The sequence below is a fragment of the Budorcas taxicolor genome, chromosome X (assembly GCF_023091745.1).
Source record: "Budorcas taxicolor isolate Tak-1 chromosome X, Takin1.1, whole genome shotgun sequence".
Taxonomy (NCBI): domain Eukaryota; kingdom Metazoa; phylum Chordata; class Mammalia; order Artiodactyla; family Bovidae; genus Budorcas; species Budorcas taxicolor.
Genome location: NC_068935.1, coordinates 123,478,232 through 123,493,118, shown reverse-complemented (window position 1 = coordinate 123,493,118; position 14,887 = coordinate 123,478,232). Strand labels below are relative to the sequence as shown.

At 38.9% G+C, this 14,887-nt stretch overlaps 1 protein-coding gene across 1 annotated transcript; it reads left to right on the top strand.

Moving 5' to 3' along the window:
* Positions 1-412: 412 nt before the first annotated feature.
* LOC128070405 (protein MIS12 homolog) lies at positions 413-1,071 on the top strand. Its single transcript, XM_052663721.1, has one exon. It carries the CDS (start codon positions 451-453, stop codon positions 1,069-1,071), a length of 621 nt encoding a protein of 206 aa, XP_052519681.1. The 5' UTR covers positions 413-450.
* Positions 1,072-14,887: the final 13,816 nt, after the last annotated feature.

Sequence of the window (14,887 nt, the reverse complement as noted above, 5' to 3'; positions counted from 1 at the left end):
TCTTTTAAACACTCTGAGTCTCAGACTGACCTTTCTATAAATTGTATAAAACAGAGGAAACAACACTTACCCTGTGTATTTTATAATATCATGTGTGATAATATACATAGTAATACATAGTAAAGTATATAAAGTGGCTAAGAAATGTACACAATCACAGAAATCAGGTAGGTGTACATGAAACTTTATTTACCTTTCCAAAATTAAACATAATCTAGATTTCTGGTCCTCTAGTTTCACTGGTAGCATAAAACTTAATCTTAATTCAATCACTTTCGAGAGAGCGGTCAGAATCTGGGGGAGTCAACCGCGCCGCCTATCTCTGGCAGCCTGCGGTGGTTTAAAGGAGGTGGCGGGAAGCTGGTGTTTGGTCGAATTCATCTCTCTTATAGTCGCTTGGGTTGTTCACAGTCAAAATTAACAAAGCAAAAAACAAAACTAAACACCAAGATGTCTGTTGATCCAATGACCTATGAGGCCCAGTTCTTTGGCTTCACACCGCAGACTTGCATGCTTAGGATCTACATTGCCTTTCAAGACTACCTGTTTGAAGTGATGCAGGCTGTTGAACAGGTTATTCTAAAGAAGCTGGATGGCATCCCAGACTGTGCGATTAGCCCAGTCCAGATTCGCAAGTGCACAGAAAAGTTTCTTTGCTTCATGAAAGGACGTTTTGATAACCTTTTTGGCAAAATGGAGCAGCTCTTCTTACAGTTGATTTTGCGGATTCCCCCAAACGTCTTGCTTCCAGAAGATAAATCTCAGGAGACACATTCTTACAGTGAGGAAGAATTCCACTTTCTCCAAAAAGAAATTGAACAGTTACAGAAGAAGTATAAGACTGAATTGTGCACTAAGCAGGCCCTTCTTGCAGAATTAGAAGAGCAAAAAATCGTTCAGGCCAAACTCAAACAGACATTGTCTTTGTTTGATGAACTTGAAAACGTTGGCAGAGACCATGGGGCTAGTGATTTTAGGGAGGGCTTGGTGTTCCTGATCCAGAACTCCAGAAAACTCCAGACTATCAGAGAGAATGTGGAAAGGGAAAGCAAACGATTGAAAATATCTTGATTTCTCAATAGGAAAAGGAGTTTCTCAGAAGGTGGACTGGTACGGGATTTATATTGATGATATTCTTAATCCTAGTGAACTGCATATTTTGGGGAGGGTTTCTTTTTTCACGCTTTCTTATATTCCACATCCTCCTGTTTTAGTCCACTCTCCTGAAGCATCTGTGTTTTATGTTGAACTAATCTTTGAAGCATCTGTGCTTAGAGGTCTGTAATGGGTGGGAAGGGGTTCTTGGTTCATTAAGAACTCATTTGGGGACATGACTGAAGAAGTTAAAACTTTCCCTGGCCATTCAAAGATATTTGTAAAAGTTGTACCTTGGTCATGAGTCCTTTGTAACCTTGACCTTTTTGACTTACTCTTTGGATGAAACGAAATGACACAAAGGTTAAGTGGGTGTCTTCTTTATTAACCAGCCACCACATTGTGGGACAGCCAACACAGACTGCTTGTTCTTGCTCAGTAAGTTTTCTTCTTACATGAGGAAGTTAATAACTAGCTGAAAGAAGCAAGTAGCAGAAAAAACAACCATGACCTTTAGAAAGAAGAAAGAAGTTGTTTGTTTCTAAGATAAATCCTTGATGATGTTAAAGAGTTTAATGTCTTAGAGCCCAGCAATGGAAGACATTGGACAAAAAAGGAAGCATCTTACTGGCATAGATAAGAAAGCCTGGAACATACTGAATTGCAAAGATTATATTAACTGACTATTAGATATATATACCTTTTTTTTTTTTGGTCATACTTCAGTTAGTTTTGGAATCTGCCTTGAACCTAATATTTAATTAACTTATTTATTCACACTCATAGAAACTGAGTGATAAATTTTAGCTGTATTTTGTGCTTAAATTCGATGGAACCTAATATTTCCTTTTGTAACTAATCCATGTAAAATGTTAGGTCACCCATGGAAAGGGGAGAAATGGCAATAGCTGCTCCTAAGGTATTACTTGGCTTCCATGTCTTCCTAAAGAACAGAATTTGAAGTTTCTCCTTTATATAGAAGTGTAACTTAGGGTATTCATGTTTGCAATTAAATATTCATCACTATAAGAAGCCTGTGTTTACCTGGAATACAATCCTGTACATTAAATATGTATATTTTTAAAAAAAAAAAAAATTCAATCACTTTCATATTTTCTTTTCTTAACCTCTGTGTGTTAGTCAATTCTTTATTCTCCCCTTTCCCCATCTTCTTACATCTGGTTCGGAGTGATTGGAAAAGCTGGTGAAAGGGGTTGATCTAAGTTCTCTGAGAGGGTGAAGAAAGGGTCATATATAGATAGGAATATGTCTTTATATCAGGGAGGTATGGGATATCAGATTCCCAAACCATCCCATCTTTAGCCTCTGCTGAGCTATAACTCATGTCATTTGGTTTTCTACAAGATAGACTGGCATCTATTGATGTCTGTTAGCTTGCTATGGTCCTTGACTACCAGGTCCATACATGTATTCTATGCCAATTCTAACCTCAGACTCCTCTCAGTAATTTAGTGTTCCAACCACCCTGAAGTGAAGAGGAATGCTAGGCAGCTTTCCTATACCACACTGGGATGCTTGCAGCTCAATGAGACTGCTCATCCCTCCAAACTTAGCCAATACTATTGCCTATCAGCATCAAGCTAGACACTGATCTTCTCCAGAAGAATTGCCAGAGAATCATGATTCAGGTTCCCTCTATTCTGGGCTCAACCAAACTTATCTCATGTTTTTATCAATCCTTTAAACTTACAGAGGGCAAGATATGGAATTCCCACATTCAGGATATGTATTAAGAGTACACATCAAAAAGTCTTATTTTTCATCTCCTTATCCTCAACATCAATTTCTTTTAGTGATAACCAGCTCTTATCCTAAAAGATTCATGCCCTGGGTTCTCAGTCTTTTAGACTTTTGATATTCAATCTCTATTTTTTTCCATATCTGTTCTTTTTCCATAAAGAAAGTCAGGTACTTGCCTTGGCTTTCAAGATTATTGCCATGAGTCAAAAAAAGAACATCATTAAGGTTCTACACAAATTCCATTTTTCCTTTGAGAAATATGGTAGGATGAACTTTTCCACTTATTTTGAAGTTAGAATTATCATGATATCTGCTTTGGTCAATGAAATGCAAAAGGATGGTACATATATACAATGAAATATTACTCAGCCATAAAAAAGAAGGAAATCATACCATTTGCAGTTACATGGATGGACCCAGAGGTTATCATACTGAATGAAGTAAGTCAGACAGAGAAAGACAAATAACATACGATACTGCTTAGAGGTAGAATCTTTAAAAAAGGTACAAATGAACATATTTCCAAGCAGAGATAGAGTCACAGATGTAGAAACAAACTTGTGATTACCAAGAAGAAAAGTGGGAAGGGATAAATTGAGAGATTGGTATTGACATATATACACTGCTGCTGCTGCTAAGTCACTTCAGTTGTGTCCAACTCTGTGCGACCCCATAGACGGCAGCCCACCTGGCCCCCCCGGCCCTGGGATTCTCCAAGCAAGAACACTGGAGTGTGTTGCCATTCCCTTCTCCAATGCATGAAAGTGAAAAGTGAAAGTGAAGTCGCTCAGTCGTGTCCGACTCCTATTGACCCCATCCCATGGACTGCAGCCTACCAGGCTCCTCCATCCATGGGGTTTTCCAGGCAAGGGTACTGGAGTGGGGTGCCATTGCCTTCTCCCATATATACACTACTATATATAAAATAGATACCTAACAAGAACCTACTATATAGTACTCAATACTCTGTAAAGACCTATATGGGAATAGAATCTTGTAAAGTGTGGATATAAGTATATGTATAACTGATTCTCTGTGCTGTATAGCAGAAACTAACACGATATTGTAAACCAACTATACTCCAACAGATGTTAAATTTAAAAAAGAAAAGAAGTGCAAGAGGAAGCAACATGTCACTTCTGGCCAGAAGTAAAATCCAGTGTACATCATCACTTCAGTTCAGTTCAGTCACTCGATCGTGTCTGACTCCTTGCAACCCCATGGACTGCAGGACAGTAGGCCTCCCTGTCCATCACCAACTCCTGGAGTTTACTCAAACTCATGTCTATCAAGTCGGTGATGCCATCCAACCATCTCATCCTCTGTCATCCCCTTCTCTTCCCACCTTCAATCTTTCATAGTATCAGAGTCTTTTCAAATGAGTCAGTTCTTGACATCAGGTGGCCAAAGTATTGGAGTTTCAGCTTCAACATCAGTCCTTTGATGAATATTCAGGACTGATTTCCTTTAGAATGGACTGGTTGGATCTCCTTGCAGTCCAAGGGACTCTCAGGAGTCTTCTCCAACATCACTGTTCAAAAGCATCAGTTCTTCAGTGCTCAGCTTTCTTTATAGTCCAACTCTCATATCTATACATGACTACTGGAAAAACCATAGCCTTGACTAGATGGACCTATCCAACAAAGGTGTGTTTGGACAAAGGTATGTTCCAGACAAAGTAATGTCTCTGCTTTTTAATATGCTGTCTAGGTTGGTCATAACTTTTCTTCCAAGGAGTAAGCGTCTTTTAATTTCACGGCTACAGTCACCATTTGCAGTGATTTTGAAGCCCAAAAAGTCTGTCACTGTTTCCACTGTTTCCCCATCTATTTGACATGAAGTGATGGGACTCGATGCCATGGTCTTAGTTTTCTGAATGTTGAGCCTTGAGCTTTAAGCCAGCTTTTTCACTCTCCTCTTTCACCTGTACAGTGTACATTTTACTGTATCCCATTTCAACAGCCCTAATCATGGAAGGATGTGTTGAAATGGAGCCTTCATTAGGCTGGGTCACTGATTTTAATAAACAGAACTCCCTTTCCTCACATGTTCACAATGTTTGACATCTAGTATGAACAAGAAATGAAGCTATTCTGGATTAAGCCACTGAGATTTGAGGGGTTTTTTTGTTACTGAAGATTAGTCTAGACGATCCTGAATGATAAATAAATCTGTCTGAAACTTTAATTCAGTTGTATGAAAACCTCTACTGATAGTATATAAATATTGCTGATTTAATTTGGAGAGCCATGGAGGAAAAGAAATTAGGGGGGAAATCGAGTTATTTGGAAATGGGCTTCCCTGGTGGCTCAGACTGTAAAGAATTTGTCTGCAATAAGGGAGACCTGGGATCAATCCCTGGCTTGGGAAGATCCCCTCGAGGAGGGCATGGCAACCCACTCTAGTACGCTTGCCTGGAGAATCCTCGTGGACAGAGGAACCTGGTGGGCTACATGGGGTCACAAAGAGTTAGGCACGACTGAGCAACTAAGCACAGCACACATCACCCATTTGTATACTGACTTACTTGGAACTATCACTCATTTGTAGTCACATTATTTTTTAGGTATGAATGCCAACTTATAGGAAGAAGGTGATAATTTATAAAGGAAAGGTGAAACCTGTTTACCAGGTTGAAGTCTTAGGGAAAAGTTAGAGGAAAACAGCTAAGGAGAATTTAAGTTGAACCAGGGAGAAAGAATAAGAGCAAAAGCTTCAAAATAAAGTAACATAGTAGATGATATGGAATGGTTGAGTGATGCTGGAGGGGCATTACGCTGCATTATAAACCCTCTCTGGAAAATATGGAGAAGAGTCTATGCTTTTGTTCTCTTACTAACAGGATACATCCATATTCATGACAGTCATTTAACTCTTGGCTTTCAGTTCCAAATTTATTCTTTTACACTTTCTTTTGTGATGGTGGGTCACAGAACCTATAAATTACATTTCCCAGATTCCCCAGGCCACCTGAGCACTAACTCTGGGGCAATTGTTACTAGAAGTTCGAACACCATTCATAGGTCACCCCAACTAGAAGTCTGAACAACAGGAACTCCCCAATGACACCATTCCTCAGTCAGACCACCAAGAGGTTGATTATATGAGACACTTTCCATCATGAAAGCAGTAGCAAGTTTTTCTTCAAAGGAATAGACATTCTGTATATGGATTTGCTTCTGTGGTAGGTAGAATTTTAGGAAGATCCCCAGTATCCTCCAACACCTGGTATATATACCCTGTAAAATCTCCAGGACTGTGAACATAGTGAATTTTACTCCTGTGATTAGATTATGTTTTATGGCACAGTTTGTTTTAAGAAAAAGATACTATCAGAGTGGGCCTGACCTAAATACCAGAGCCCTTTAAAACAGAGGGTTTTGGGGACTTCCCCAGCAGTCCAGTGGTTAAGACTCCGAGCCTCCCTTGCAAGGAGCAGAGGTTCCATTTCTCTTTGGGGAACTAAGAGCCCTTATGTTGTGTGGCACGACAAAAAAATAAATAAAACTGAGAGCTTTCTACCACTAGCCCCAAGAGAGGAAATCAGTTAGAGGTTCAAAGCATGAGAAGAATTCAGTGTGTCCTTACTGACTTAAAGATGCAGGGAACCACATGGCAAGGAATGTAGGTGGCCTCCAGGAGCTGAAAACAGCCTCTGACTGATAGTCAGCAAAGAAACAGAGGTATCCATCCTATAGCTGTGAAGAAGTGAACTCTGCAAACAGAAAGAATGGACTTGGAAGTAGAATTTCACCCAGAGTCTCCAGATGAGAACTCAATTCAGCAACACCTTGACTTCAGCTTGCAATACTATTAGCAGTGAATTCAGTCACAATCATGCCCGCTTTCTGACTTACAAAACTGTGAGCTGACAGATGAGTGGTTTTAAGCCACTAAGTGTGTAATCATTCGTTATGCAGCAAAAGCATGGGGAAACAGTGGAAACAGTGTCAGACTTTATTTTGGGGGGCTCCAAAATCACTGCAGATGGTGACTGCAGCCATGAAATTAAAAGACGCTTACTCCTTGAAAGAAAAGTTATGACCAACCTAGATAGCATATTAAAAAGCAGAGACATTACTTTGCCAACTAAGGTCCGTCTAGTCAAGGCTATGGTTTTTCCAGTGGTCATGTATGGATGTGAGAGTTGGACTGTGAAGAAAGCTGAGTGCCGAAGAATTGATGCTTTTAATCTGTGGTGTTGGAGAAGACTCTTGAGAGTCCCTTGGACTGCAACGAGATCCAACCAGTCCATTCTGAAGGAGATCAGCCCTGGGATTTCTTTGGAGGGAATGATGCTAAAGCTGAAACTCCAGGACTTTGGCCACCTCATGCGAAGAGTTGACTCATTGGAAAAGACTCTGATGCTGGGAGGGACTGGGGGCAGGAGGAGAAAAGGGGACAACAGAGGATGAGATGGCTGGATGGCATCACTGACTCGATGGACGTGAGTTGGAGTGAACTCCGGGAGTTGGTGATGGACAGGGAGGCCTGGCGTGCTGCGATTCATGGGGTCACAAACAGTCGGACACGACTGAGAGACTGAAATGAACTGAACTGAACTGAACTGAAAAGCAAACTAATACACCTTACTTGTCTGCAAAGGCCAACTGAAGACTACAGCAGCAGTTGGGAGTTAAAATTGCAGTTAAAAAAAAAGAAAATCTGGTGAGATTAATATAGTATTCTAGAGTGTGGAATATGCTTTGAACCAACCACAAATACATGCTGCTCTTTCACCCATAGATTCAGAATACAGGAATCCTGAAGTTACAGGAGGTGACAAATAAGAATGGTTCCTGCTTCTTTTATAGTAGAACTACATAATTTGGGGTCCTAATGTCTACCTGAGAGGACAATGTTTCAATTTAATAGGAAGCTGAGTCCATCACCTACTCATTTGTGGCTCCTCATAACACTGAACCAAAAGACAAATTAGGGCTAGGGTGATCAACATGTATTCAGTTCAGTCTAGTCGCTCAGTCATGTCCAACTTCTTGTGACCCCAGGGACAGCAGCATGCCAAACTTCCCTGTCTATCACCAACTCCTGGTTCCTACTCAAACTCCTGCCCATCGAGTAGGTGATACCATCCAAGTGTCTCATCCTCTTTCGTCACCTTGGGTCTTTTCCAATGAGTCAGTTCTTCACATCACATGGCCAAAGTAATGAAGTTTCAGCTTCAGTATCAGTCCTTCCAATGAATATTCAGGACTGATTTCCTTTAGGATTGACTGGTTGGATCTCCTTGCATTCCAAGGGACTCCCAAGAGTCTTCTCTGACACCACAATACAAAAGCATCAATCTTTCGGCGCTCAGCTTTCTTTATAGTCCAACTCTCACATCCATACGTGACTACTGGAAAAAGCATAGCTTTGACTAGACGGACTTTTGTCAGCAAAGTAATGTCTCTGCTTTTTAATACGCTGTCTAGGTTGGTCATAGCTTTTCTTCCAAGGAGCAAGAGTCCTTTAATTTCATGGCTGCAGTCACCATCTGCAGTGATTTTGGAGCCCACCAAAAATAAGGTCTCTCACTGTTTCCATTGTTTCCCCATCTATTTGCCATGAAGTGATGGGACCGGATGCCATGATCTTAGTTTTGGGAATGTTGAGTTTTAAGCCAACTTTTTCACTCTCCTCTTTCGCTTTCTTCAACAGGCTCTTTAGTGCTTCTTTGCTTTCTGCCATAAGGGTGGTGTCATCTGCATATCCGAGATTATTGCTATTTCTCCCGGCAATCTTCATTCTAGTTTGTGCTTCATCCAGCCTGGCATTTCACATGATGCACTCTGCATATAAGTTAAATAAGCAGGGTGACAATATACAGCCTTGATGTACTCCTTTCCCGATTTGGAACCAGTCTGTTTTCCATGTCCAGTTCTAACTGTTGCTTCTTGACCTGCACACAGATTTCTCAGGAGGCAGGTCATGTAGTCTGGTGTTCCCATCTCTTAAAGAATTTTCCACAGTTTGTTGTGATCCACACAGTTAAAGGCTTTGGCGTAGTCAATAAAGCCGAAGTGGATGTTTTCCTGGAACTCTCTTGATTTTCTATGAGCCAGTAGATGTTGACATTTTGATCCAACAGATGTCTGGCTCCTCTGCCATTCCTAAATCCAGCTTGAACATCTGAAAATTCACAATGCACATACTGTTGAAGCCTGGGTTGGAGAATTTTGAGCATTAATTTGCTAGTGTGTGAGATGAATGCAACTGTGTGGTAGTCTGAACATTATTTGGCATTGCCTATTTTGGGCATTGAAATGAAAACTGACCTTTTCCAGCTCTGTGGCCACTGCTGAGTTTTCCAAATCTGCTCGCATACTGAGTGCAGGACTTTCACAGCATCATCTTTTAGGATTTGAAATAGCTCAACTGGAATTCCATCACCTCCACTAGCTTTGCTCGTAGTGATGCTTCCTAAGGCCCACTTGACTTCACATTCCAGGATGTCTGGCTCTAGGTGAGTGATCACACCACCGTGGTTATCTGGGTCATGAAGATCTTTTTTGTATAGTTCCTCTGTATATTCTTGCCACCTTTTCTTAATCTCTTCTGCTTCTGTTAGGTCTATACAATTTTTGTCCTTTATTGTGCTCATCATTGCATGAAATCTTCCCTTGGTATCTCTAATTTTCTTGAAGAGATCTGTATTAGCAAAAGACATTTCTACAAAACAAGAGAAAATGACTATAGTTCAAGGGATTCTCTGTGGTACCACTTCATATTTCCACATCCAATAGTAAAAGTTAATGGAAAACTAAAGCAACTCAATTAAGAAAGGACTAATAAGGACTCAGACCCTTCAGGAATGAAGTTAGGGATTATCTTCCCATGTAAAGATCCAATCAACTTATTTCCTGACAGTAAAGCAAACTTGGAAAGAGTAGTGGAAGAAACAAGTTATAAATTTCAACTATGACCTTCTGACTAGTTACAGAAATTAAAATTTAGTAGCTTCCTTGGTTGTTATGAATATATTAACCATTTTATCTTTTTTTTCTTTCCTCTATTATTTTAATTTAAAAAAGTTACCCTTATCTGCTTGGTTATTTCAACTTATGCACAACCCCTTATGCTCTTTCAGCCTTCCAACGTCTAGGTTACCATTGTTGTTGTTTTTCAGTTGCTCAGTTGCAACCCATGGACTGTAGCCCACCAGGCTCCTCTGTCCATGGGATTTCCCAGGCAAGAATACTGGAGTGGGTTGCCATTTCCTTCTCCAGGGGATCTTCTCCAGGACTCGAACCCTTGTCTCCCTCATTGGCAGCCGGATTCTTTACCACTGAGCCACCAGGGAGCCATTTCTCTATATTAAATCCTGATGAACACTTAAAATTGTTTCTGTTTTCCCCATAGGACCCTAACTAACAACACATCATTCTCGCTTGTCTTTCACAGGCCTCAGTTATTCTGACTATAGCTTTGCATTATACTTTCCCCTCCTTCCAAGTTATATATCAATTCTGTTAATTTCTTTAATAAACAAGTCACCATACATATTATATGTTGACTTTCATGTAGTGATGTCCAGAACTGAATTTAGTAGTTATGCTTCTAAATTTAGAGAATTCAGTGATGCTTCAAGAACTGTGACTGGAGCTTCCCTGGTAGTTCAGTGGCTAAGAATCTGCCTTGCAATACAGGGGACACCAGTTCAGTCTCTGGTCTGGGAAGATCCCACATGCCAGGGAGCAACTAAGCCTGTGCTCTGCGACAAGAGAAGCCACAGAAATGAGAAGCCCAGACACCACAACTAGAGAGTAGGCCCTGACTCTCTGCAAGTAGAGAAAGCCTGAACGCAGCAACGAAGACCCAGAGCAGCCAAAAACAAATAAATAAATATTGAAGAGCTGTGAATGATGGTAGAAAGATGGTAAATGAGTGGTGAGGAGACACAGCTGATTTGCAGGGTAGGTGAGGGGAAAATATGTCACACTCACCTACTGGTATTTGGACTTAGGCATCAATCAGGGATTTAAATGCTAACCTTTACACATAAGAGGTAGGGGAGCTAGTGGTTACCAGACCTAAACTTTCTTCTTTTTCCTAAAAATGCTCTTTCATAAAAATTTCATTATGCACAGCATATATAGAAAAGAGGTAGGTTTTTAAACAATCCTGGTAGTTTAATTTGGAATTAACTAAGGAAAAACTCCAAATTGGTTGCTCAACCTAATAAAATAATATCACAAAGCAAACCAAATTGCCTGTTTGATGAAGCCAGATTGCTTGACTTTGCATAAATGATACAGTTTAAAGAAATACTTTTTAACAGAAAACAACTGTCTGGTATACAATAATTTTGTTTTCTTCAAATTAAAACAGAGGAATAGAAAATGAAAAGTTCTGCAATTATTCTGCAAGTTTATTGGCAAAATGAATGAACGTGTATTTTGGTTGCTCTGCAGAGATGACGTGACCTAACTGAAAGAGCAACATGATGCCTGGTGACAGAGCTGAATAACTGTCTTTTAGAAAAAGAGAGTGAATAATTATCCATCTTCTGTATTTCTTTCACATAGGGTTTATGATGACTACTTCAACCCTGCAAAATAACTCATGCCTCCTAAAATCCAAACCAGAGACTCTAATGTTAGTTTGACTATTATTACTAATAGTAATAATATTAGTTTGACTCTAATAGTAGCTTGATTCAGGGCATTTATTAGTAAAACAAATACTTCTTTACTACTACAATCACTGATGAATCAAGAACTGTCCTTCTGATTCTGTATCTATAAGACAAGCACTAAGATTGTTTGGGGGTTTGGTTATTTGTTTTTATTTTTGTCTTGTGTTTTTGTTTTGTGGGTTTTTTTTAAATTTGTTTGCTTTGCTTTTGTTTTCCCAGCAGTGGTTTAAAGTTTTTTCTTATCCATGTACAATCCCTTGCTGTTTTCCTCCTGACCAATGCATTGATTTGTTATGGTGTATCTGTAACTAGAAATAGATTGATGCTAAACAGGTATACAGAGGGGGAAAAATCCATCAACTCTGCCTCTCTATTCCATAGCCAAAATAAGCCGCTCTTCCCAATTATTTGCTCATTTCCCTTTAGTTTCCAGGAAAGTGTGAGCTCCTTTGGAAATTAATCTTGCTTATATTTATTCTCAGTTCCTAGATAATGCACTCAGTAAATTCTGATGTGTATAGGGGATCACCTACACTTCAGAACAGTGCTATTACCAATGAAACAATATCAGTTATTTGACCAGGCTGCTATATGAAGTCTGTGGGAAAATGTAGAAGGTGAAAATACTTCCTTAATTTGCATTCTTGCCCTTATTGTTATGTGGAATGGTAGTTTTTCACAAGCTTAATTTCAAAACCAGAACTCCATGCATTATGCTCCTTAATGTTCAAAACATGAGAACTATTATAAATAATTAAAGTTGTTAAGGGGTCAGTTACTTTGATGAGATCATCTGTGCAGAAGTAAAATCAACAACCACTCATTGAATTCATTTGATAAACACATGGATACAAAGATGAACAAAAGACACACCCAAGTTTTTAAATACTACACAATCTTGTTGACCAAACAGGTTTCTACAATGAAAGAGTCAAACCACGGGGTATTATAGAACAGTAGGGGGAGGGTACCTAAAATTCCAGGCCAGAGGGTTCAGGGAAAGTTTCCAAAACTGAGTCTTAAAGAATGAGTAGGAAGCAGTCAGGCAGAAAGGATAGTTTGAGCAAAGACATAAAGAATAGAAAAAACCATGGCATGTAGGAGGAAATGTAAACATTTAGATGTCACTGAAGCATAATAGGAGGACAGAAGATGGCTGAAAAGGGAAGTAGTATCTAAATAACAGAAGGCCAAATTTTCCATATTATGGAATTTGGAAGTAAAGGGAGCCCTTGGGGAGTTTTAAGAAAAGCAATGACAGAGTTGGATATGCACTTTACATAGATCATCTGAATTGGAATGAGGATGGATTTGAGGAGCACAGTATTGTAGGGAAGCAGTATTACAATAACCTAGGTGAAAGATTGTGAGGCCTTGGACTTGGAAAATAGGGGTGAGTTCCAAAAATATTTAGCAGTTTGGTGATTGATAGAATGTGAGCTGTGAGAAAGAGACTCACAGGATCCTAACTGGCACAAATAAGTGATCGTACTGCTTGCAAAGGAGTTACAGAATGGGAAAAAATGGGGGAGGTGGTTTGGGGAAAGGATAAGAAGGATGTAAACAGACATAATGAATCTGACATAATGCTGGGGCATCTGATTGGAACTATATATCAGAAAGTTAGATATGTAAGAATCCCTCCATTACATTTTGGCAGTTGAAACCATGAGAGTAGATTTGAGGGGAGAACAGAGAAACTGCTAAGAGGAATAGTATCAACAACAAGAAAGGAATTTCAAGGAGGGAATTATCAACATGTCAAATGCAGCAAAAAAGCCCAATTGGATAAGAACTGAAAATGTCCAGCTATATTTGATAATTAGTAGGTGTTATAGAACATAATGAGAGAATTTTCAGTAGGGAATAAAGTCAGAAAGCTAACTGTATTAGCTTCATTGTAAACAATGAGTGAAGAAGTAGAGATGAGTTCAGACGTTTTAAGAGTTTATATGAGAAAAGAGAAATGATGGTGGCTCAATTTGTTCTTTTATATGAATTGCTCTTTTAGTGTCATATCTAAGAACTCTTTGCTTAATCCAAAGTTACAAAGATATTTTTATGTTTTCTTCTAGAAATTGTATAGCTCTAAGTGTTACCTTTAGTCTATGATCCAGTTTGAATTACTTTTTCCATAAGATATGAGGATTTAGTCAAGGTTTATTTTTTAGCATAATTGATGTTCCATTGTTCCAACACTATTAGTTGAAAGAACCTCAACTGACTGCTTTTGCAACTTTGCAAAAATCAGTTGGTTGCACTTGTGAGGGCTAATTTCTGGACTCTATTCTCTTCCATTGATTTATTTAAATTTTTTTTAATTTTATAAGTGAGCTAAGTTGATTTACAATGTTGTGTTAGTTTCAGATGTAAAGTGATTTAGTTATACATACATGTATATCCATTCTTTTTCACAGTCTTTTCTCATACAGGTTATTACAGTATTGAGTAGGGTTCCTTGTGCTATACAGTAGGTCCTTGTTAGTTATCTATTTTATACATTGTAGTGTGTTTATGTTAATCCCAAACTCCAAATTTACCCCTTCCACTACACTTCCCCTTTGGTAACCATAAGTTTGTTTTCTAAGTCTGTGAATCTGTTTCTTTTGTAAATAAGTGCATTTGTATCATTTTTTAGATTTCACATATAAGTGATATTATGATATTTGTCTTTCTCTGTCAGACTTACTTTACTAAGTATGATAATCTCTAGATCCATCCATGTTGCTGTAAATGGCATTACTTCATTCTTTTTAATGGCTGAGTAATATTCCATTGTATACATGTACTACATCTTCTTTGTCCATTCATCTGTTGATGGACATTTAGGTTGCTTCCATTTCTTGGCTATTGTAAATAGTGCTGCAATGAACATTGGGGTGCATGTATCTTTCTGAAATATGGTTTTCTCCAGACAGATGCCCAGGAGTGGGATTGCTGGATCATATGGTAGCTTTTAGTTTTTTAAGGAACCTCCATACTGTTCTCCATAGTGGCTGCACCAATTTACATTCCCACCAACAGTGTAGGAGAATTCCCTTTTCTTCACCACCTCTCTAGCATTTACCATTTGTAGACTGTGTCTAATCTTTCACTAATACCATACTATCTTGATTGGCTTTTATCTTATGTCTTGAAATTAGGTAGTAGTGATTCCTCTAATATTGTTTTTTTTTTCTCCCCAAAATTCTTTTGGCTTAGACTAGTTACTTTGCCTTTCAGTATAAATTTTAGAATCAGCTTGTTGATTTCTACAAAATGACTGCTGGTATTTTGATTGGAATTTTGCTGAATCTTAAGATGAATTGGAAGAGAAACAACATCTTAGCACTATCAAACCTTCCAATACATAAACATGGTGAACATCTCCATTTATTTAGGTGTGATATTTTG

What these genes read in the sequence shown, in the direction of transcription:
- LOC128070405 (XM_052663721.1), top strand. Translation starts at nt 451, where the DNA reads ATGTCTGTTGATCCAATGACCTATGAGGCCCAGTTCTTTGGCTTCACA.